General features: G+C 29.2%; 1 protein-coding gene across 1 annotated transcript in view; it reads left to right on the top strand.

Annotated features, from left to right (window-relative positions):
* LOC136986786 (ras-related C3 botulinum toxin substrate 1) overlaps positions 1 to 25,789 on the top strand; it is a 42,955-nt gene that overhangs the window by 15,688 nt on the left and 1,478 nt on the right. The window contains exons 2-4 of the mRNA XM_067284400.1: positions 19,633 to 19,704; positions 22,399 to 22,516; positions 25,648 to 25,710. Of these exons, the coding sequence (XP_067140501.1) occupies positions 19,633 to 19,704; positions 22,399 to 22,516; positions 25,648 to 25,710 (253 nt within the window). The remainder of the gene's footprint in view (positions 1 to 19,632; positions 19,705 to 22,398; positions 22,517 to 25,647; positions 25,711 to 25,789) is intronic.

Here is a 25,789-nt window from a genome sequence, read left to right as displayed (position 1 = left end):
GATACAATGCCAATAATTTCAGTTTTAGAATAAAAACTGATATGAAATGTTGTGTGACTCAACTCATTTGTCTGTTTTACATGCCCTCTCCATGGTTCAAAACTTTATTTTAGTTGGTTATGTTTGTTCAGCTGAGTGCCAAGCAGTTGATTATTGAATGATTCTCCAAATATCCATTCAAATACCAAATTGTTTGAGTTTGAAGTTGTTAAGAGTACTGAGATATCACTGTACTTATAATGTTACTATAATAAGACTAATGAGATTGAGCTGAGTTGACTCTAAGAATTAGACCAATATTCATAATAGCAAATATGTGAGAACCTGTTTTTATGCGGGGGATAGGGACCGCATTAAAAAAAACGCATTAAAAAAAATCTCACGAAACTTCACGAATGGCTGTAAATAATAGTTTTCGCAACACAATTAAAAAATAATTTTTTTATGCGGTCAACAGGGACCGCATAAAAAAAGTCTCACATAGAAAATAACTCAAAACCGTACGAAATAGAATTTATTGACAACAGATGTCAGCACTTGACTGCATCGTCTGGTCTATCGTCTGTTTTACATATTTTTGTCCAGGTGGTGTTTTGTTGACTTAAAAAGTAAATTATTTCATTTTTCGCATATTCATGCAATAATATTACTATAATAAGTGCATTTATGCTATAATAAGTTTATTTAGCTATAATAAGTCAACGTGAGACATGACGAATCGCACGAGACTAGTCGCCAACTATAACCGCACAAATTAAAAATTCGCATTAAAAAAATCGCACAAATAAAAATCGCACATAAAAAGAGCGCATAAAAACAGGTTTGACTGTATGTGAGAAATATTTGCTATTATGAATATTAGTTTAACAAAATCAAATAATGCAATGAAATTAGTGACTTTTAGTCCCAGATATAAGATGCATGGCAGAGGTTGCTAATTATGATATATTACATCAAATCTAAAATATGCCCTATTTTCAGAGATAATAAAACCTGAAAAATAGTGCATGTTATATTTGAGTAAATACTGTTTATAGAATTATAATGATAAATATTATGTAGGCCTATAATGAAATTTGTATTAATAGATAAGTGGATAAAATTAAATATATTTTTGTTTTTTTTAGTTAAATATGTTTTTTATTATAGATGGCAGATAATACTATCTTATAATTGAGATGGGTTGATAATAATAATAAGCGCAGAGCCCAAATGGTTAGGAGTTGAAAGTTGAAATTTGGTACACGGGTATGTCATGAGAACTTACACTAAGAAGGGATTTTTTGAAATTAAGGATTAAGGCTTATCCTAAGAAACAGCTTCTACTGTGCTATTTTAGATGCGATTTTTTATTTTTAACTGTGCTTTAGTAGGGTACGCCATGAGAATGCACCCTAATAAAAAAAATTTTGGAAATCTCTCGCGGGAAAGAGGTGGAGGGTTAAGGATTACCTTGAAGAACTTGGCTTCTATTGTACTATTATAAATGGGGTTTTTTGCGTTTTTGACTGTGTTTTAGTAGGGTATGCCATGAGAATGCACATTAAGAAGGTATTTTTAGAAATTCAACTCTCCCAGGGAAAAGGAGGAGAGAATTAGTTTTAGTCAGTATAAAGTGTAAATAATAAGAAAAGAAAAGTAAATAGTGGCACATATAGTATACATTTTGGAAATTAATAAATATTTTAATCATTTTCACTATTTGGGTAACTGAAAAATAATAAATCCAAAATAAACGAATTTGAACAAATATTTGAATTTATTCGAAATTTGAAAAATTCGAAATATAATGTTCCAAACAAGTTTTTTAGATTTTAGAATTTAAAATTAATCATTTTATTCAAGTAAGGTTATCATAGTTCTTGCACCTGGTGAAAATTGGTAAGATCAGCTATAATCTAATAATCTTAATCTTTGCTACAGTTACTTTCTGAATAATAAAACGGAGAAAACACTGAGATCAGCATTATATGTGTACATATAATGCTGATCTCAGTGTTTTCTCCATTTTATTACACAGTATTTGGCGTGAAAATCAACCCATTGTTCATTAGTTACTTTCTGCCCAAGCAATGCCGGCTCATCTGCTAGTTGAATGATAAAATGCATATTTTAAAAATAAATACATAATCCTTTCAAATATGGTATTAATTTTAACGAATAAATGTTTTCAGCTATATAAATTGCTGCCATCAGATTAGAACAGAACTGTCACGAGCTTGTATGAGGCCCAAGAATGGGTTCCTTTTACCCTTTAGTGTGCTTCTTTCACCATTTTTTTTTATTATTATTTTTTTTAATAAATGAAGTACATACAGGGTATGGCTATAAAATAATGGGATTGATGCAGTTAATTATTATTTGGAGATTTACAATTTACCTGTGTTTCTCTTCAGTGTATGTTCTTTCTGCATTACTGGTCAGTTTATGTCAGAGTATGCAGAGACATTGTTGTTTTTCTTAACCACTGAATCTGAGTCAAAATGGGTTTCCTTTAGTGAAGACTTTAGAGAAGAAGTAAGTTTTTGGCAGACAACAAAGCTGTTTTTGGTAAAGAAAGGCAATGCCTTTCTTTGCCAAAAACTGCTTTGTTGACAGTGTTGAATGTGTTGGTATGTTGTCCCAATGGAGGATGTAACTGTTTTTCCTCAAATCTTGCCACTTTCTTCTGACCCTTTCTTGCAAAGTTCCAGAACATGTTTATAGTAGTGTTCATTTATTGTTGTGCCTTCTGGAATCCAATGCTCCAAAATTATGCCCTTTAATATCAAAGAACACTCAACCTGCAGAAAATCTGTTCCATTCAAACACACTTGAGCAAGACATGCATGTATCCTGGTAAGCTTTATATAGTAGATGAAAAGATTCAGTGGCAGTTTTCTTCAATTTCACCAACAATTTCAGATTGATACACTGCTCCACTTTCAAATTTATTCACTTCAAACAGTTCCTCATGGCAAACTAACAACTCTGTTGATTTGCTCTGCTCATTCATACTCGTTCAAGATCTTTCACTCCTCCTTGCTCTGGCCCACAAATGAACATGCATTGAAGTGAGTGCTCTTTTATAGCCATATCATGTAGAATGTGCATTTATTAATTAATTAAAAAAGTAGTTTTAAAGATTTTATTTTTTGTTAGTAAAGATAATTTATATGGATAAGAATCTGTACAGGTTCCTAAATTTTATCTGGACCTGGAGAAAAATCTCCAACTCTGATCTTGGGTTTAAATGATGTTTAAGAACAAAAACATTGCAAGTTATGGGTTCATCTTGCAATAATTTTGTTCTCAGATGTCTATATTTAAACCTGATGGTGGCTACCGATGTGTCTGAAAATGTTTGTTTATTAAAATTAATGCCGAATTTTACAATACCCATTTTATCAATATAACAATAAACTATACATTTCAGTATGTATTAAAAATATTTAAATTAAATGTTAAAAATTTTTTATAAATGCATTTTGAATAATTATATTTTATTCAAAACAAATATTTGACATTTTCAGTTGATGAAACTTCTTGCTATAGAGTGCCATAGTGAAAGTATTTGTCATTAGTAGTCACAATGGTCACTGTATCTCTGATTATCTTAACCAATGATTATAGTTTTTAAAAAATTATTTCGAAAGAATATTGAATGTCATTGATTAATTCTGTCAAAATTTAAATAATTCTCATTTATATTATTAAAACTCAAATTTTTTTTAATATGTTCTGCAATTTTGCTGATTTTTGTACTCTATTCAGTCAAAACTTGTATATTCTCTTCTGAAAAAATTATAGGTTTGTTTGTAAATACATAATAAATGTATATTATTGATTAAAGCTGTTTTGCTTGAAATGAGATTTAATTTCTGATGGGTTTATTTGCATAAAATATACAATGATTTAATGCTGTTTGAAATGCAAGTTTTTATTCTAATCCTCAGAATTTTTGTTTATATTAAAATTATCATAACCATTTCTCACTCTACTAAAAAAAAATATTTTTTATATCAACCAGATAAGAATCTGAATAGACTATATTAAGTACATAGTACCATATAATAACAGTGATTCTGAAATAAGTGATTAAAGAAAAAAATAATTGATATATTAAAGATAAAATTGGATTAACATAACAGCTATATATACATATTGCTTTTTTATGTATATGAAAACAGATATAATACTGTTTCATTTCGGAGAAAATCAATATGATGGTGTTATAATATATTCAGATAACTTAATCTTTGTTTGTTTATATCGGTAATAAAAATATGAGTGAAATAATATTTTGGTTTCAACTTTTATTATATTTAATTTTAGATTTCTAATTATTTAGTTATTGGAATTATGTTTAAAAAGTGTTAAAGCATGTTTTTAAAGTGTTGGTTTGATATCAAATATTCCTAAATCACTCCACTAGTTAAGTTTAAGAAGCCAGATTTTAGTTTTATTTAATCATTTTCAGTTATATATGATAGATGAAATTATTAAAATTGTTTGATTAAATGTTTGATTGGATAAAAATGAAATTAGATATGTTAAACTTAGTAAGAGATTAGTAAGTTAGAGACTTATTAATATTAGTAAAAAGTATTATAAATGTTGTCTTTTGATATTAAATTATTAATAAGCTAACATTGAAAGATATTGGTGAAGACTGCTGTAAATACTAAGAAATGCTTTTGCATATTAGTAAAAAGTTCTATATATTTATATTTTTGACTGTTTAAAAATAATTTAAATAATAGAAGCTTTGCAGTTTTAATTTATAGTCTTAAGTTTTAATTAGTTTAAAACTTTTATGGCCCTTGTGTCATAAACTCCAACTTCAACCAACCCTAAAACTTTTATGTTGCAATTGTAAATTATTAATTTATTAATGGTTTAAAACTGTTTTTTCAGATGAAGCAAGTTCTTAGTCTTTTTAATCAAGACTCATTATTTATTTCCTCTCTAGAAGCAACCATCTTGATTGAATTAAGAAATTTCATTTGGCATTTGTGTTGCTGTAGAGTTTTAGTAGATTGTGTGTTTCATAATTAATATCTGTTTAATTTGATGTTGCTTGTATGCTTATTTCCACCTGAAATGCAATTTAAAAAAAAAAATAAAATTAGTTTTATTTAATATGTTATCTTTTAATTTTTCAAGTTGTTTAAACATAAATAATATTTTTATTCAAAGAATTGCCTGAAGACAAATATGAGATTATATATTAGAATCAATATAATACTTATATTCAGATTTATTTGATGATTTAATTTAGAATTACTTTTACATTTAATTACTCCAGTTAATTTATATGTGGATTTATTTACAATAGTATTATAATTGCTTTTATTATTAGATTTATTTTGTAACTGAGATTGAAAATTGGTTCTTTCTCCTGCTATTAAAATTGTCTTTTAATATATTTAAAGAAAAATAATAGCTAATGTAGTAAAATACAGTCCAGTTAAGTATAAAAAGAAGTGACACAGGATGTCATGATTCAAAGTATTTTGAGCAGTCATCATCAAGTGAAAATTTTAAATTTATTGTGTTTTATCAGAAATGTTATTCTCAGAGACAGATGTACGATGTACTGTACAATGAATAATTTATAAACATACAGTATGTTTTAAAGAACATATAATATTGAAAGTCACATGCATGTCTTCTGAAACAAATGTTAGATAGATAGACATTTGATAGGTAACTTCAAGTAGGGAGAAAACATTCCAAATTTTTTTGAAGATCACATAACACAAGAGCCAAATAGGCTCTTGTGTTATGTGATTCAAAGAACTTGGATAACTATCAGTGGCGTAGCGAACGTAATTGGCGCCCCCTCCCCCTCCAGAAACACATACAGTAGTTTGTCTTGGAGACCATTTGGGCGCCCCTCTGTGAGTGATGCCTGGTGCATGATAGACCCCCTTGCACCCCCTCGCTATGCCACTGATAACTATTTGTTTATGCTTTTGTAAATTTATTTTCTCTATAATTAATATGCAGTGTATTAAGCAATTTACATATGAAAAACATTATGTAGACAGAGGTGCTCGTGTCCCCCTTTTTGACTCAGTTGCCCTATTCCTAGTCCCAGAGGGCCCTAAACAACAGAAAATTTGTTTTTAGCTATTCTGTCAATATAAAAGAAAATAATGAGTGCTATTTGTCCATTGACCCATGACACATCATTGTATGTTTATCAAAACTCCATTCCTTGTTTTCAAGGCCAAGTTAGCTCTGAGATCAACTAGTGTCACCTTGTGGGAGCACTAATCTGATGTTGAATCATAGTTTGAATCTCCCTGCATAATGTACAGTAGAATGCCCTTATTTATAGTTTGTACCCTCCCCATTTTCATAGTATGTGGACGCTGCTGTATATAGATATCGCTATTTACTTGAAATTGTGAGATTGTGCATCTTTTATAAAAGTTTATATTGAGAAATGGATTTATAATTGAATGAGGGAAAAATCTGTTTTTATAATTATGACTTTCTGGTCATAAAGTTGAATACAGTTATTTTTAGTTGTAAAGTATGTTCAATTTATGAAATAAACTAATTGCTTCAAAAGCTTTTCAAATCTGTAGTAGGACTTGAATGTTGCTATTGCTCCTTAGTCCATTGGTTGCCAGGAGAGATGAGTCCACCAGTGGCCAAGTGGATAAATCCATTGAACACTGGTAGTTAGTTGTGGTTGATTCCTCACCAGTGGGCTGGTCACGGGGAGGGGGTTTATTTTCATATTTGTAATGTCTAAATAGGAGACAGTTTTCCTTAGAAAGTCCTTCCACAAGGCATCTCCCAGACCACCCATAAATCACATTGCCATATACAAATAAACCAGCAAGAGAGATGTTGTATTTGGTGGCAAAATTCATTTTCACATTTGGATGTTGTTGATTAAAAATTGGTGGGTAGGAAGGAGCATTATCAATAAGCCAAAAGGATATTGAAAGGAATTTTGTTTTTCTTCACAATATTTGTTTTTTTACTTTGGGATAAAATGCTGAGAGAACCATTCTTCAAATAAAATAGCTATAATACAAACCTTTTTATTATGCTTCTAAATGACTGGGAATGTTTTTTTTTTATTAATTTCATTGAGGGATTGTGGGGTTTTTTGTGCAATAAATAAGCATGGGTTTTAATTTTCAGTTTCCTTATGTATTTCTTTTAAGCAGCAATGTTAAATGATCTTTGGAGACTTTAAAGCCTAGTATTGTAGACTCCTTGCAATAAAAGTTTTTGATGGCATTTTCTTCCAAAAGAGTCTTGTTTCACCCACATTAAAAATTTGCAATGTTGTGACACCTTCAATAATATCTTGTTCTTGCTTGAGGGAATTTTTAATAGTGTCTGCATCAGCCTTGCCTTGGATCTTAGTAATGTAAATTTTCTCTCTTCTTTTGTAGTAACTTTGTATCGCCAACCATTGCTAGCCACAAAATTTCTTGCAAATTTTCTTTTTGCTAAAGGGTCTCTTTTTAAGGACAAAAATGGAAAGTGTTTTGGTGCAAACGACAACTTGGTTCACTGGCACAATCAAGCATTTCATTTGATTATTTATTCAAGTTCTTAAAAGCTTTTTAATTTCAGGGATTAAATTTTGGCATTTTCAGCACTAATGAGTGGATTGTTTCATAGATTGGTTCATATTCCAGTTGGATTCAAAGGCTACACTAGTTTAACTCAGTTAAAATTTTTCCTTATCTTTCAAAATTATGGAAACAGTTGAAGTTGACATAATGAATTTCTTTGAATGATCTTTAACAGTTGTGCCATTTTTGAGTTGCTTTATCATTTCATACTTTGTTTCAATGTTATAACTGTTGTTTTCTTGTTAGCAAGTTGTGTTTTGGAATCTTTTCTTTGACATCATAAAGGATGAAATAAAGACAGAACAAAGAAACTGGAGAAAATTGACCATCACAGACAACTTAGCAAGATAGTATCTATGTTTACTATCACTGAAGCACTGGCCACCCACGCATTTATGGAACAAAAGTGTCTTATTGAATGTAAAAATTTGGCCAAAATTTTAAAAAAAATTTAATTTAAGTTTTATTTTGAAAAGATGAATTTGTAATTCTGAGGTTTCATAAAGTGGAGTTCATAAAGTGAATTATACCTTTACAGTGCATTAAATATTTTTTTCAGAGTAAATTCTTAAAATACAATTCAGTACTATACTACAAAAATGCACGTGTGTTTAATATAAATTTTAATATACTTCATAAATTTAAAAGTATGACTTATCATGCTGATATCAAAGAAGAGAAAACATTAAATCATATGTAATAGTTACTGATTTGTGCATTTATTAATTATTGTTTAAATCTTGACTTATGATTACACTGTAATTTTCTGCATATTAGTTGCATCAGTGTATAGCCTACAGAAAATTGCTAAAATAAAATGCAGTAATCTGTATCTGTGAATTTGCTGTTTGAAAACGTGACGTTTGAGGATAATACAAAATTCTTGATGTTTGAGTTAGAATTGCAACTTTATGATATAAAACAAATCATAAAAATATCATGTGACTCATCAGTGAATCATGGCTAAGATTAATGCATGGAGTGTTTCATAAACTGAGAAGAGTTGCTGTAGATTTGTATGCAGTTCAATAGGTTCTCAAACATTGTTTTTTTCCCATTTCTTTCTTTTTCATTAGGAATCTACTTTAGATCTATTTTAGATGTAATTGCAAAATAAGTGAAACAGGAAAAACAGAATATTTGAGAAGGAACTGCCTAAACTGCATTAAGTATTGATTTTATCTTGTTCAACCAAAGTTGTATTTCCTTACAGTATAGACCTCGAGTGATTGTAATATCAGGCCATCCAATTGATTACTGAAATTCTTTTATCCATTTAATTATTATTCAGAAAATATTTTGCAAAAATTTATTTTACTACTATCTTTTCACTCAAAAATCATTTAATAATAATTTAAGTTGTATACCAATGCACTTCAAATAATATAAAATGGATCTCTACATTGGAGGGTTTAAAAACGAAGCAAATAAATCAAAATGATAATTATTTTACCTTTAGTTTCAGTTTCATTAGCAAAATGGCAGAAAGTAATGCTGTTGTAGTTTGTGTTTTAAACACAACAGCAAGCTACGGATATTATTTTAAATGTATATAATTATTTTAATCATCAAAATCCCCTTTATGGTGTTGAAAAGAGCAAGAGTGTAGCCTAGTAACATTAAATTTATCTAGTCATGTGTCTTAATTATCAATTAACTTTTAATTAAAATTCAGCAGATAACTTGCACTCACACACGACCCTCACTCTTTTGAATTAGCCTTAAAACATTGATAATCCACGGGTTATTTGCAGGAAATTACTGTAGTTTTTGAAATATGTGAACTTGGTATATTTTATTATTTACAAAATAAACATTAATATATTTTCATAATAATAATCTATTGAAAGTTTGCTGATTGTCAATTTTTAAGTTTTTTTTTTTTCTGTTAGTATTATCAAGTAAATCTGAATGTTGGTCATTCAGTCATACATATTTCCATCTGTAAAAGCTCATTACACATCATATATTTGTTCTACTCATTGATCACAAGTGAAGAAAATATATTAGTATTTGCTTTGTATTTTTGTAAATTCTTATTTCATAACATCTTGAAAAGATATATCAAGGAAAATTTTATTTTTTCTGTATAGTTATTGTTGATGCTATAATTTTTTCCTTACATTTATTGAATAGCATATATAATTCATTACGTAGCTATTTTTATATATGTATGAGAGTTACCAAATCATTACACATACATTTTATATGTTTAAAAAATTATACTATTTGACATACTAATATGCTGTTGAACCTACTATAATTCTGTATAAAACTAATTTATAGAAAAGAACTTACAGAAATTATTTGTATAAAAAAATTAAATTTTTAAAATATTTATTTATTTGATTTACAGATCAAGGATGTATACTAAACATTCAACAGGATACTGTTGTATATTTATGTAATTTTGACTAATAATAATATTTGTTGCCTCAGTATATCGATTTTATTGTTGACGACATTTAAAATACACAAAAAGAACAAAAAATGAGTAAATATTTTTATTTTTTAATTAATCTTCTTCAGATAAAAATCTGTATTAAAAAAAATTCATCATTTTAAATAGAATATAATCTGAAGATGCTTTAAATAATAAAAGCAAAATTAGATCTACTTATTATTTTTAATATCATTGAGCTAAATTTTTTTATGAGAATGTCTTTGCTTATAATCTTTATTTAGTATTACTTATTTTTGTTTGTCTATAACTAATAAGAGAGATGAAAGAGGTGTAATTTAGTTAATTATTTTATTTCCTACGTCAGTTTTGGGCTGCTTAGAATATTCATTTCTTTCTCTTTCTTTCGATACAATTTTTTATTCTGGATTAGCATTTCTTCTAAGTAATTAAGAAGAAAACGTTGTGTGTCATTCATTAATTAGAGTAGACGAGTTCACGAACGTTAGCTCGGATTAATTATGGTAGTTATTTTAGCAGTTCTGTGAGCTTTACGGAATTTCTATTAATTTAAAAATTTAGATAAATATTCTAAATAATTTTTTAATGTAAAAACTAATTTTGTTTCTTTTCTGTATTAGAAAAAGGTTGTTAATTTGATAGCTAATACTAGATATGCTTAGTATTAAAAACATTGCTTTAAATTATGAATGTTTGAATCTCTTTTTGCAAAATATTTTACAAAAAAACCAGTTTTGATTATTTTAGATATATTTGCTTATTCATAATGATATTGCAGAATTTATCAATGCACATATATTTAATTGTGTAATCCTTATCAAGACTTCTATTGCAAATGTTATCTATCAAATGATAGCATTTTTTTTATCATCGAGTCTAATCTTAAGTGCGATCTTAATTATTACAGAGTTTTATTGCAATAATAGATATTATCGTAAAATGAATTATCTTTAGTAACTTTTAGTTTATTGCTAAATAGCTTAGCTAATTCAAATTATTTAGTTGATACATTATAAATTAAATTTTAAGTTATTTAGAATATGCATTATATTGATAGCTATTTAGAAAATTGCTAAGAGTAAAGACAAGTCCGAAGTGGCTTAAATCCATTTACTATTAATATTTAAATGGATTTAAGATGGGGAATAGTGTAAATCTACTTATATAAGTGTATAAATTTTTCAACTCTTTATTAGATTTATGAAACTTAGATGATTAATACCTAGATAAAAATGTGGTTCTAGTGATCTAGTTAAATGAACTTGTTAATTGTTTGAAGCTTTAATAAGATATTTTTAATATTTTTGTTGCATCAATTGCAACAAATTAATTCAAGCTGATTAATTAATTAGTTTTTATTGTGTGTGTATATATATATATACTTTATAATTTGTCAGTATAAGGAATTAATTTTCTCCTAAATATTTTGCAATTTCTCTATAAAGAAACCTAAACTTATGAATAACAAATTGTGGTTTTTTTTTCAGGTTTCTTTGTTTCGTAACAATTCTTAGTTTGTTATAAAAAATATATGACCCATTTATTCACTTCAGCCAAAAGGTCTGGGCTGCATGAGAATAAGTTGTTCTCGAGAGCTTCCAATCTGTACAATAGTGTGTAGATGCCACACATACACACTCTTGCACAGATTAGGAGCTCTTGAGGGACAGTCTATTCTCGTGCAACTCGGGCCTTTTGACTGAAGTGGATAGACGGGTCATAGTTTTGGCTGAATGAGGATCTTTTTATTAAAATATATATATATATATATTAAAAAAGGAATTGTTTGAAGATCAGTTACTCCTTTTTTTAAAACAAACTAACTAAATCAATTTTGATCTGATTTTGAAGTGGGAATTTTTAAAGATAATTTAAAATCCACTTTTTCTTGTCTTTCTAGCTTTCAAAATATCAGAAATCATGCGTTTCTTATCTGAATTTTATATGTAACAAAGAAGTTAATGATGATTTTTAGAGTATTATTTAGAATTTTAATGCAAATCTCTTTAGTGATTTTGTAATACATTTTGAAAATTAGTTATCTGGCATGTTGGCTTGATTATTTAAGTCTCATCATTTTATATTTAATATTAGTTGTTGCAAATGAAGTGGTTGATTTTTACTTCTGACCTCGAACATTTATTAATTCAGTTTAAAACTTACATATTCAATCAAAACTGTCTCGACCAACATTAATACACTTTTCCAATGCAATAGAAATGCATTAATGCCAGTTTGATAGAAATCACAAGAATGAGAAGCCAAAAAGTCATCAAAGATACTTTTTATTGCATCTTTTTCCTTGAAGGACTTTCCTTGCCAAAAACTTTCTAAATGTATTAAAAAAAAAAGTGATAGTCTGTTGGCAAAAAGTCTGGAGAATATGGTGAATGGGAAAAAATTTCATTTGAATACTTTCATTTTTGTGACAAATAATTAAAGAACTGCAGACCTTCAAATGATGATCATCTCTTTACTGAGTATGTGTGGTACCCATTAGTCGAGCTTCTTGACTTTCCCTAACATGTTTAGATGTTGAGAAACCGTTGAATAATGTCCAGTATATTCAACCTCTCCACAATATCCCAGACGGTCAGGTGGTGTTCTGATTCGATGATGTTCTTCAATTCTGATTTTTGAGATTTGTATTTCCAGAATGAAATTTTTTGAACCAATGCCTGGTGGCCTGCTCACTCACAGAATCTTCACCAAAAGTTTTATTGGTATTTCAGGTTGCTTTGGCTGCATTATGTCCCAGCTTATACACGTAAAAGAAAATTATTCAATTTCCTTTTTCCATGCTGTCAGAAAAAATACTTGTAAACATGTGGAACTTACAATATGAATGAGATTATTTTTAAATTCACATATTATATCTGCGCTCTTCCAATTGCAAACATATAACACTGTTTACGTGGTAAAAAGTTGAACTTATAAGGCAGGAAAGTTTAAATTTTAAAAAAACAGCAGTTTTATTTGTGACAACCCAATATTTTGGTACTCCTTTACAGTCCCTAATTGAAACATTTCACACTTTGCTATTATTTGTAGATAAATGATATTATGTATCAATTTTATTTATATAAAATAATATATATTAATATATGTTCCTTTGAAATTGTTTGTCTAGCTTATTGCCAAACGCACACTTCTTTCGATAAATTATATGTATTTTAATTACTCATAATTTACATAAATATTGTAATTCCAGATATTACTAATATAATTAAATTAAAATTGTCATGATGTCAAAACATTTTTGAATAGTAATTTGTTACGTATAATTAATGAGTTTTAAAATTTTCAATAACGCATGACTCTTACTTTTTGTAATTTACTTAATTATAATTTATTATTTATTACAGTTAAAATTTGTAAAATTAGAAGGACAATTTTTGCATAAAATTCTTCTTCTAAGTGAGTAAAATAATATAAAATATTTGTAGATTGAGTAATTTTGAAAAAGAATCTTTTGCAGGAAATGTGAAATTAGAGAAAATGAATGAATCATAATTATTTGTTAAGAATGAAAAAATTTAAGGAAAATCCTTGTCGTCAGAGTGAATTTTTCATTTAAAAATAAATTAATTGAATCAAATCGATTATTTATTTAGTAATTGTTTCAGATTCTTTTATTTGCTTTATGGATTTTGAAATGTTTAAAACACTTCAAAATCCATCTTAGAACAAATTTAAATTGAAAAATTAATATTAAGGCAGTTTTTCCTTTTCGTAATTTTAAGATTGAAGTGTTTCAAGTTAAATGTGTTCTGAAAATAGTTCCTAAAAACAGCTTTTACTGTAAATAATAAATCAAACTTCCGTTAAAGAAGAATCGGGGAAAAAATATTGTTGCTTTTTTGATATAATCTAGAATTTGATCTCCATTTTTAAAAAAATGCTGTATTTGATAGATACTCTTCACTTTGGATCCAAAGATTAACATAAATAGTGTAGTTGAATAATTATGATATGAATTTGAATTTAATTGGAGAAAAGTATTTTAAAAAAATTTGAAACTGATACCAGTGGAAAACATTAGCATTTGATGAATCACAATTGAAAAGAATATGTATATAACAAGGCAATTTTAAAGCTCTTGCTCATTTCCTGTCACTGTTTGTTTTTATTGGCATTATGTTCAGGAAGCATCTGTTCTCTTAATCTTTTTTTTTTTTTTATATATATATTCACTTCTATTTCTTATATTCAAATAAAGTTTTCAGAATGTTTACAATAAATTTTGAAGTATTTGGTGTTTAGAGTAAAAATATGAGTTAGTTTTAAAAATTAAAATTTTTTTAAACGTAAAAAGAACCTAATTAAATGTGTAAGAATATTTGCGAATACTTAAAAATGCAGAGTTCATTTAATATTAATTGAATTTATAAAACTATTTGAAGAACATAAAACAAACAGTAAATTTAATAAATGGACATTTTTAATGAAAAGGTTGGCAGCAGTAGTCTTAATTAATTTCAGTGTATTCGGTCAATGAAAGAAGTACAGTATTTTATTCCACATCCTTCTTTGTAAATCAATAATTTATTTATTTAGTAGTGTAATTTTTACAAAGACTTTTTTTTTTGTATTGAATATTTTATTAAATGGCAAAAATAGTATTTTTCTTTTGAATAAATTTTTCTAAATTTGTATTATTTACATATATGAAACTGGAGAAAGAAGCTGTTAAGAGTCGACACTGTTTGTTCCCTTCCTTAACCGTACTAAAAGCCTCCCCCTCTCTTTATGGTAAATAGGTCGAGCACTCTACTATGTAAACATAAAATCTGCACTTCAAGGTGAAATTAAATGCAAGTAATTGATTACCTTTTTACATAAAACAAAGCATTTTGTATTAAATATTCAAAAAAAAAGCAAGTTAAATAATAAATGTATTTTCAAATATTAAATTGCAAATATAAAAATAACAAAAAAGAAATTTATGAACTGTTTTCTTTTCTATAAATAACAGTTTGTATAAGGACTCTGCTTTTACTGTAATTCTGTTTGATCTTCACATGTTGTCAGCACCTGGTCCAAAATAAAATTTAAGCAATGCAAGGCTATATCGTAACGTGCAGTCTGTACTCTTAACGGTTTTAAAAATTTTCTGTCAAATGCTACGCAAAGTGCCGAAAGAGAATAAATGTAAAGGTTTTAGTCATTAAAGTAGTTAGTTGAATTTTAACGAAACATGTATTATATAAACAGTACACAATTAATTTAACTCGACGTAGCTATACTTTCTAGACTACTTACGTATACATAAAATCTGTCTCGGCATTAAAATATACATACATATTTTAAAAAACGTAAGTAAAATTTAAAAACGGAAAAATTACTAAAGAATTTTATAGCGGACTTTTAGTCTTCCGAATATCGATACGAAATCCACTAAACTAAATGAATTTTCAATGCGGTACTTGTACTAGCGAAAACAGTGATTATATCTTGATGAGGTTGAAAAATTTATTTTTAGAAATAGGAGAAAATTGAATTTTTATTGGATAATACAAATGACTAAGTTTTAATGTTATTTTATCAGAGAAATACTTTTTTTACTTTGTTTTTTGACAAACTCTAATCGTCATTGAAATAATTATTATTATTTTGATGATGATTGAAACATTTAAAATAATTTTATTATCAAAATCTAAAAATAATTATTAAAATTTTTTTAAATATTTAGTCAGAATTTATGTATTTTTAATGCTAATTAATTAGAAACTGGAAGGAAGGAATAGTAAGCTATAAATACTTCTATACTTCTCTACCATTTGGATATAAACTAAAAAAGTTCTTTCTTGTGTTCAATTACTTTGTAATTACTTACACAAATTGTAAACAGAATCTGATCTTTTATAGATGATTTAACTTCAAGGTTTGGCCCATTTACGGAGTATAATTTTACATTATTATATGTTACTTTAGTTTGTGAAAGAAAGAATAAAAAAATATCTGCAGCTATTGTAAGTAATAGCAGCAAGAGACACTTTTATCTTAAATCCTTTGATGTTATAAGTTGTAGGATTTTAAAGAAAGCATTTTCTTATTCTTTTGGTAAAAAGTTCATTTTAGCATAAAGGTATCTTACATAAAGAAATTGTTTTGAACTTATTTATCCAGCTTCTGTATTAGCAAACATAAGCCATCAAATCCTGAATATTTAACTAACTATTAATCATTTATACAGGTCCTATTAGTAGATAGATAGCTATTGTTTGCAAGTCTTATTTTTTCGGTTTTTTTTATTATTCAATTAGCAAATGGAATATTACATACCGCATTCATTCGATTGCGAAATTTGTTTTTTGCACAACTCGGCCCCGAAAATTCCTATATACAATTACCACTTTATTTTCAGTAAACCTTATTGCCAACGTTTCTATAGAAGAGAAAATAAAATTATAAATTAATTTCCAAGTGCGTTTAAAAAAAGTTTGCAAGAAGTTGGCATTTTTTATATAAAAATAGCTCTGTAAGAAAATATACGACCAATGAAAAAAAAAATGAAGTTCGCATGTCGCATCTGCTCCCCGTTACCACTACAATCGAGTGCCACAGAAGCGATAAGGAACCATGCATGTAAAATGTTTGCTTAAAGCAACATCTGCTACGTATCCAATACTAACACCCAGTTTAGCAAAATGTTATTTTAGTAGCATTTTATTTTGAAAGGGTTGCGTGCCAATTTGATTTACATTTTTCTTATTTTTTTCCTTGTTTATTTCGTCGGGATTCGGGGCGGTTTCGTAAATAAATGCAGAGACACACGGTCGTTTGCGAACGAAATCTCACGCCCATTTAAAGTATAGCGTAGCGTGGAGGAGAATTTTTAAGTTGCTGGCAGAGAGAGAGGGAAGATGGATTTTGGAATCCGTCCAATATTGATTTAAGTGAGCATTTAAGGTGTCACTCAGATCGATGATGGCCAAAAGCGATAACTGGGTCGAGAGAGATTCCATCCGAGATTGTCCAGTTTAACAGAATTTACGATAATAAAACGAATCTCCTACTAACTTTACCGGCCTTTTTTTATGGGTACCGTAAAAAATGGCGGCACCGTTGACGTTTTCCTTGGCTTTCGATTTTTAAAAAATTGGTTAAGGGCACCCACCGTCTTTTCTGTCGAAACGATTTTTATCGACGTGCCGCCCCCGCCATCTAAATTCATTATAAGCTGGGATGGAAGGTGTGCGTATTATCGAGAATTATTATTATTATTATTTATAAATCACATCGAGGGGTTAGAGCTGCCCGTAATTTATTAAAATAAACGGAATCGAGTTTCCAGGTTAGACCGATTACGTTCGATAGAAGCTCTTTCGTAACCCCGAAATTAGCATTTAAGCATCTCCATTTTTGTACTTTGACCCCCTTTTTTTCCTCGTTTCGTAAACGGAATTCTTCGCTCGATTAAATTATTCTTTAACCTTCGCGTTTTCTAAAGGCATTTTAACGCTTCGTAATTTTTAAAACCGTTCGCGACCTTGAATTTTCGCGAACGTTACCGGCGTAACTTGCCACGTTTTTGTCTAGAAAGGGGGAAAAAACATGGCGACTGTTATTCGGAGCGTTCCGTAAATATCTTCCCCCGATTGTCTGTGTGTGTGTTTTTTTTTATTTGTTGTTGTTGTTTTAAGTTCAAGTGCGAAATCGAATCTGGAACCGTGCTCGGTTTTTGAAGGATCTTTGTCGGGTTAGGGGGTGTTTCGACTTTGTTTTGGTATTACGAGAATCGTTTCGTAACGGAAGTCATTTGGCAAACGTACAGCGGAAGCGCGTAACCGAGTCACTTGTAATGAAAGGGTGTAGTAACGCTCGAAATTGTCACTGAGCAGTTTATTTTTAGTCGTCCGTAAAGTATGGGGAGAATTTTACGAGAGGTGTTGACGAGATACGAGGGGAAATTAGCGAATAAACAATTAACCCGTTCGATAACTGCTCTGGTCGATGGATTAAGCCGATCGTTTCAGACTTGCTGATCGCCAAAATGGTTGTCGACAAAGATTACTTAGCCAGTAGTAACCCGTCATGGATCCTTTTAACGTGGCTGTTAACCGCATTACGTCGCGACGATGTTTGTTTATCCCTCTCTAACGAGATTGACATTCTTGTCGTGACGTTAATAAGTATTGTTGCATTCTGTGACGGTGAATTATCTCCGGGATTGTTTTTAGCGACTTACATAAATTACATCACTAATCAGTGGTTGAACCGTGAGATATTTTGAAAGGATTCTCTTAACTGGAATTTATATTTATGTCTCCGAATGTTTTTATTTTGTCTTAAGGTCGATTTAATTTTTTACGTAGATAATTATTGTTTATTTTTATGCCGAATTTAATTTTATTGGTGATAATTTGTAGCACAAAACAAATGGGTTGAGTAAGGTAAAATCTGTCCAAGAATTCCTTATGGTTACCTCAAAATTTCATTTTTAAAAATTTCTTCTTTGTATTGGCTGTATTAAAATGTGTATTAATCGAATAAAAATATATATATAAAAGTAAAGGTGTTTTTTTTTTTTTTTTTTGTAAAAATGCAAATTCGGGTACAGTAGTTAAGAATTTTGACACTGCTATTTGGATACTATAACTGCAAATTTAAATAGAAATATGTAAATGCTGTGCATAATTGTTTTAGATTTAAAACGGATTAAATTTTTTTCCCTTAAAATATTAGAATTCTAATACTCTTTTAGGAATCTTTACGGCTAGACATCCCGCAGCAAATACACACTTAATCCTTTAGAATTTATGACCAAAATTATAAAACTATTTTTGTTTTATTCAATTAATTTTATTTCATTTCAAAGAAATAGTTAATACAAATGAGTCGCGTTAATTTATTATATAACAGATCTCCGACGTTCGGCTTCCGAAGCATATTTATCCGGTCCGCACGGCCACGGGTCGACTATAGTTAATCCCCGTGCTTAGTTTGTTTACGCCGGCACATTTTATCGTTGACGTTTGAACTAGTTTGAAGCATAAACTTTTGAAAAGTAAACTAGAATTAGTAGACCTAACTAGAAATGTTTTGTTTTTTTTTGATGAAGAAACTTATTTTAAAATTCTCTTCTTTAATGTCTTAAGAAGTTTGCTTGGGTGATAGTGTGTATTATTGCTTCTAAATATCGCTGCAAGCAAATCTTTTCAAAAATGAAATATATGAAACATTAAACATTTTATCAATGACTTTTTTGAAAAAACATTTACAAATTTTGCATAAATTTATCTTTTGTTGTTAAGAAATAAAAAAAATCTTTGACTATATCTTTTGTACCTGGTCTCCAGACTGGTCTTTTATGGCTCACAAGGCCAAATGATCTGATGTATTTTATTGGGCTATATCGAGCTATAATACGACTACTATTTAGTAGCCGTATTATAGCTCGATATAATCTGGCAGATTGTTTGGCCTTAATCAAAAATCGGGTTAATGGATGTTCACGATGCCCTTCTGAGAAAAAGTTGAACACCCCTGGTATATTTATATAATCAATATATTTTCATTTTTTAATTGATTTTGAATTAAAATATTAATTAATTATATATATGTGAATATGTTTAATTTGGGAAAACTAAAATTGATTTTATTTCTACCATTTTACAGTGCGGTGGGTAAAACCTGCTTGCTAATAAGTTACACTACAAATGCCTTTCCGGGTGAATATATTCCAACAGTGTAAGTATTATTCTTTTATTTTTTCAAGTGATTTACAAAGTTAGTTATTTGCTTAATAAAAATAGTAGTAAGAATTATACATTTGTGGCTTTTGAATAATGAAAAATCAATGAAATTTTATAATTTAGTCACTCCATGAATAACTTTAAACAATAAATTTGCATCTGTCATTTTTCTTCCAACATTCTTTTTAATTCAAGCTTTGGTATGCAAGGAATTTCTGGAAATTTTAAATAATAATAATAATATTATTTTTACACCAGCGGGAGTTTAATCTTGCATGTGGACAAATGTTTTCAACCTAATTATGGAAGCAGTTGGTGTAAAAGTTGTTATTATTAAAAATTTTGAAGAGATTAGTGTAATAATTAAAGTGAAAGAAACAAAATATGTTAATGGATGAAATTTAGACTCCAAAAACATTTTTAATTTGAAACCAATATTACTGTGAAGGACATTAACCCTATTTGTTGTGGCTAGCTAACAAAATATGACACAGGCACCTCTATCCCCATATGTTTATCATAGTAAGCACATGTTTTTCCTAGTACTTTTTCATTGTTTTGCTGACGTCGTAGTAATTTTATATACTTATATTTACTGTCCGTCATTTGGAAGTTTTTATTTCGTTAAATTTAAATAAAATTTCATTTTATAACACCTACACTACTGAATTTTGTGGAATATTTTTGTTCAACAATGTTATTCTTATATAGTGTTCTTAAAGATGAGCACTGTTTACTCAGAAATGCTAGAATACTAATATTACATTTTTTTTTAACTTTTGTATTTTTGTTTACATTGTCATGAGCTTTGCGAGTACAATATATGATTAAAAAAATATTTCTAATATGAAAAAAGTTTCTCAACAGTATCATGATCCAACTTTGTGTCCAGAAAAATGAAAAAAAAAATTACATTATAATTTTTAAATTTTGTTTTAATAGAATAGACCAAAAGTTCTTTGTCGATAGAGGAAAACAGTCAAATTTCCCGATTGATATTAATGAAATTATTAGTTTTGTGATATATTTCTATACAATGATGATCTAAACATTTTAAAACCAATTTTGTTCTTCTGATATGATATCAGGATTGTAAGATTTGTTGTTCTTTAGACTTGATTTATTAAAACATTGAAAGACTAGTCCGAAATCTTGGAGATTCTTGCCATTAATTTTTCCGAATATAAATGCCGATGTTTTAACAAAAAACCACAGTAAATCTATCAACCAAGCATTTAAACTACGGTCAGCTTGCCTTAAAACCGACACAGATAGAGAATTCTCTCGTTAAAGCAAATTTTGCTGCTGCCCTGGCAAAATGTCATTGTCACAACATTAATTTTTATGTAATAAAGTGAACAAAAATTTTACCAGAATTCATTAAACCAAACTGTAAATTATCTTTACAATGTCCCTATTTCCAATATGCTTTTATGCTTTTTGACACACAATAAAAAGTGGTACCATTTTGAGTAGAATAGACTTTTTTGCTCCTAGTAAGCAAAGGTGTGTTTGACCTGTGATTGTAGAGCAATTCAAACATCTGGTTTTAGCAGACCATTCCACTGTACTCAGAAAATGAAGGGGTGGGTGTTCTTACACTTTAACCCCTAAGTGGTTGCAGTCCCATGCAAAAACATGCTAGTTTGCATATTGAGGGGTGCATACAGTGATGCCAGGTTTAGCTACTTTGCACCAAATTTGGCTCAGAGATCCAAGAAGGCAAGTCAAATGCATATTGATAGTGTTTTCAATCATAAGGAGATCGTACGCCAGAAGTTTGTTCTGCCCAGTCAGACAGCAAATTCGGGCTTTTATTATGTCATTTTGAGGTGACTGTATTTAGTACGTTCGTCGCAAGAGATTAGAACTGTAAACACAACTGAATTTGCTTTCTTCATCATAACAATGCTTTTGCACATGCAGCCTTCAAAATGCAAGCATTTTTGATGAAAAACAAGGCAGTCTTCTCCGCCCTCCTTGTCAGATTTAGTCCCTCGTGACTGTTTTGTACTCCGGAATGAAACCGGAGCTCGAGACAAGGGATTTCAATAGGGTCGAGGAGATCCGGTCCAAGTCACGACGGGTGCTTTGGATTTTTTGAAATTATTTCCAAGGAGTGTTTAAGGTTTGGCAGAAGTAAAATCAGCTCATAAGTGCAGGGAGAAACTACTTTCAAGAGAACAATTTAAATATGCCACCATAATATATTGAAATCTTTATAGAGCCAATCTGGTTTATTTTTATATTGCACCTCATATACTAACAAAAAGGACTCGCTTGTATGAAAAAATTTCACAAATTTTATTTTTAGAGGTTAATTTTAATAATTTCTTTCATTGGCAGAGATGCATTTTACTCTTTGGGCAGTTTTGAACAAACAAAGATTAAACATAAGAAGCAATCTTTATTAATGGTTTACATGCACTACAAAATAAAATAAATTTGGTACAATTACTATTTTTATTTTTTTGACATCAAAAATGGTTTGTGAAATGATTGATTGATTGCTTTTGGCCGCAATAAAAATATATTTTATTTGAAACGTGTTATAAGAAATTTATCATAGTTACTATTCGATATTAATTCTAGTTCCACCCTGCATAATTTTTTTTGTTAATTAAATGATATATATAATAAAACAAGCAATATAAGTTTACGTTTTTTTGATATTCGATAAAATTTTCAGATTCGACAATTATTCCGCCAACGTAATGGTCGACGGCAAACCCATAAATCTAGGACTGTGGGATACGGCCGGACAGGAAGATTACGATAGATTAAGACCCCTCTCTTATCCACAGACAGTAAGTGTTAATTATTTTTGATTTTATTCTATTTTACCTAATTTTTAATTCATCCCGACTCGTAACATTTTTGTAACTACCAAAGAATTTCTCAAATAAAACCTAATTTCAAAACTATAATACTTCTGCTGGCAAAAAGACTAAATGCCAAACGTTACATTCTTCCCATGCAAAACTTTGAACGTGAATATAATTTAGATAGCGAATTTTAGATTCCAAGAAACTTGGACGGTTAAACTAGCCAAAATTTTTATTCAATTCTAATTTTATCGATTAAATCTTTTTTTCCTCCACTGTAGTTACGATAAGAAATTGGCAAGACTTATAGGTCCCGCCGACCTACTTAACTATTGTTCTGTATACTAGGGAATTTTGGTCGGTGCAGCTATATTTCCTCTGCACAAAAATTGTTTGTGCTTCGGAAAGTCGACCGTTGTAGTGGAACTTAGTTTAAACAAAAATTAACAATGCATGTCGAGGCAGCAGTCTTATGCATAAAAAAATAACAATCAAGTTTTGTAACTACAGCTAATTTGAAAACATAATCAGTCTCTTTTCTATTGAATGCATTCATAAAATGACATTTTCTTTAAAAGATTTTTCTGTAGTTTTTTAATTCCATAAACTTTATTTCTTTCAAGTAAATGCTGATAAGCAAACAAAGTGGGAAGTTTGGCAACATTGTGAGTCAGACTTGGCCGACATGTTGCGTATCGCTTACTTCGGAGCGTGGAATTAGTCTGTGTAGCGTATGACATTTCTAGTTAACAAGACACTTAAATAATAACAGCAACTTTCACTACAAAAATTCTTGGCTCATTATATAAAGAAGAAAAATTGTTGAATGTTAAATTTTTGAGTGAAAATATTCCAAATTGTCTGTGCCTATAAAGGCTTAGTTTAGTTTAGTTTTTAATAAGTCACAGTCCACAGGTTTTGTGCATAACCAAAAAAAGGTTGTAAATGACAAGTTATCCGTGGAATGACATTTTGGTTCGCATATAAGTGAGTGCCACGGAGGCCTTTTGATTAAGATTATAAACAGACTTGCGGGATAGTCCACGGCTACGAAAGGAATCAAATTTTGATTATTTACCTTACAGAAAGTTTACGGTCAACCCTCGTTTACTTGGAGTTTCGAACGTTATCCGTAGATTCGAATCGTAAAAATTTTGCGAGAGTTCCTCGTGACATGTAGCAGGATGATAAAAATTCCAAGCCAGAAATGGGGTCGCCAAATTTGACCGACTTGCAAGAAGTTAAGCAATGCTGCAACTTTTTCAATTGCTCGATTCTACTTTCTAAACTTCTAAACACGAGCCGTTACTTTATAGCCAATATCTAACCCAAATTTTTATCCACAGAATATGCTTGAATTTAAATTTAAAACACAAAAGCCAAGTGACTGAGATAATAGAAGGGCAACACAAGTCTATAATAAGTTTGTATTTTTCTAAAAATACTTTTTATAATATGACAAAACTAAATTGGTTTTCATTTCAGTGAGTTTGTGCAATTATTTTTGGTTTGTTTTGATGACTTATCTATGGAAAGGAATTACGACTATTTGGATATAATCTTCGGAATTTACATCAAATCTTACGTATCTTCAAAAAAAAAAAAAGAAAATAACTAAATTTAAAGGACCAAGTCTGAGGGTTTTTATCGTGAGAAGAAACTAATGCTTACTCCAGTGCACGATTCAAAGTGTTGTCTTGCCGAAGTATCCATTTATTTATATATAACCCAAATGAGATTAGTTGATATTGTGGTATGTCTCAATATATTACAAGAAATTGCTTGTTCATAGGAAGAGCACACTTTTTTTACAAAAACTGTCAACTTCCATCAAGTTTGTTTTTATCTAGAAGTGGGATGATGGTTACAATGATAATTCTAAAGGGTGGATAACACACGGTAATAATAAACCAGCGGTTCCCAACCTTTTTTTTGACCAGGGACCACTTTGATTTCATTGTTGTTAGCAGGGACCACAAGGTTTAAGAAAAATAAAAAATAAGCTGTGTTAATCTAAAAATAAACTTTAACGATTACTTATGTTAAAAGTTTTGATTAAACTCAAGAGTAACATGCTTTAACAGTACTATTATAATAGAAAACAACATTTTTAGTAAAAATTAAATTCAGTTTGTATCAATGTGGGAATAATAATTTAAATTGAATAAAAGTTTTAAATCTTTCGCGGACCATATTTCAGCTTTTGCGGACCACTGGTTGGGAACCACTGTAAATAAACAGAACTGTTTTTCATCTCTAAACTTTTCCTTGCACTTTATCATCAATTGTTACTCCATTTCCATGGTTCATTAATATATAGGAGCTAAAAAGTAAATAACATGCAGAACTCTTATATTTTTTTGTCCTTTAAACGTTTAACAGTGGTGCGAAAACTATTTTAATTTCTGACCTCCCCATTTTGTGTAAAATTTTGTTGCGACTCCTGGATAGACAGTAGATGTCTTTTTAATCGTCAACATAGTTACAGTAAAGTGAAATTCTTTCTGGGATTTGCACTTACGTTTCTCCCTTATGTTTTATTCAGACCTCTAATAATTTTATGAAACAATGGTTTTAATTTTGCATGTGGTATAAATATTTATTTAATGAAAAATACTTTAAATTTGAATTTCTTTGAATTTGGTGACCCTGAAAAATTTTGTTGTGACCCATGGTTTGCACACCACTGCTTTAAAATAATTAGCATAATTTAAGTTTGAACACATTTTATCCAAAATAAGAATATAGGCTTAATGAAGTGACAAACGGTGAATTTGTATTCTGTTTGCAACCGTTTAGTAGTTCCGCTCTAGATCGGTTATAAGAAATAAAATTTACATTACGAATGCTTGAAGAGCTGTATATCACAACCGTGCAGTAATATTAGAGCCAAATTTCTTCCATAGAAACAGTCATTTGTCTAGTTGATGGAATCCTAGTGAATTAATAATTAATGTAGAATATTTGAAATGGAAGAGAGACTGTTCAAACTTCATTTCGTGTGTGTGATATTTTTTTAACATTGACGACAAGAATAAAATTTCTAAAATTTATTCCTTGATAATTGCTTGCGTAGTTTCTTTGTGAATTTAATTAAAGATTTTCTATTACAGGATGTGTTCCTAATTTGTTTCTCCTTGGTGAACCCAGCATCTTTCGAGAATGTAAGGGCAAAGGTAAGTGCAAAAAGTCTTTATATATATATATATATTTTTTCCAGTAGAGCGCGTGTGATCGACCGAATCTTTTCTTTTT

Source organism: Centruroides vittatus, unplaced genomic scaffold (assembly GCF_030686945.1).
Source record: "Centruroides vittatus isolate TY-2023 unplaced genomic scaffold, ASM3068694v2 scaffold_1172, whole genome shotgun sequence".
Classification (NCBI taxonomy): Eukaryota; Metazoa; Arthropoda; class Arachnida; order Scorpiones; family Buthidae; genus Centruroides; species Centruroides vittatus.
Note: the sequence above shows the minus strand (reverse complement) of the source record. Positions and strands in the feature narration are given on the sequence as shown.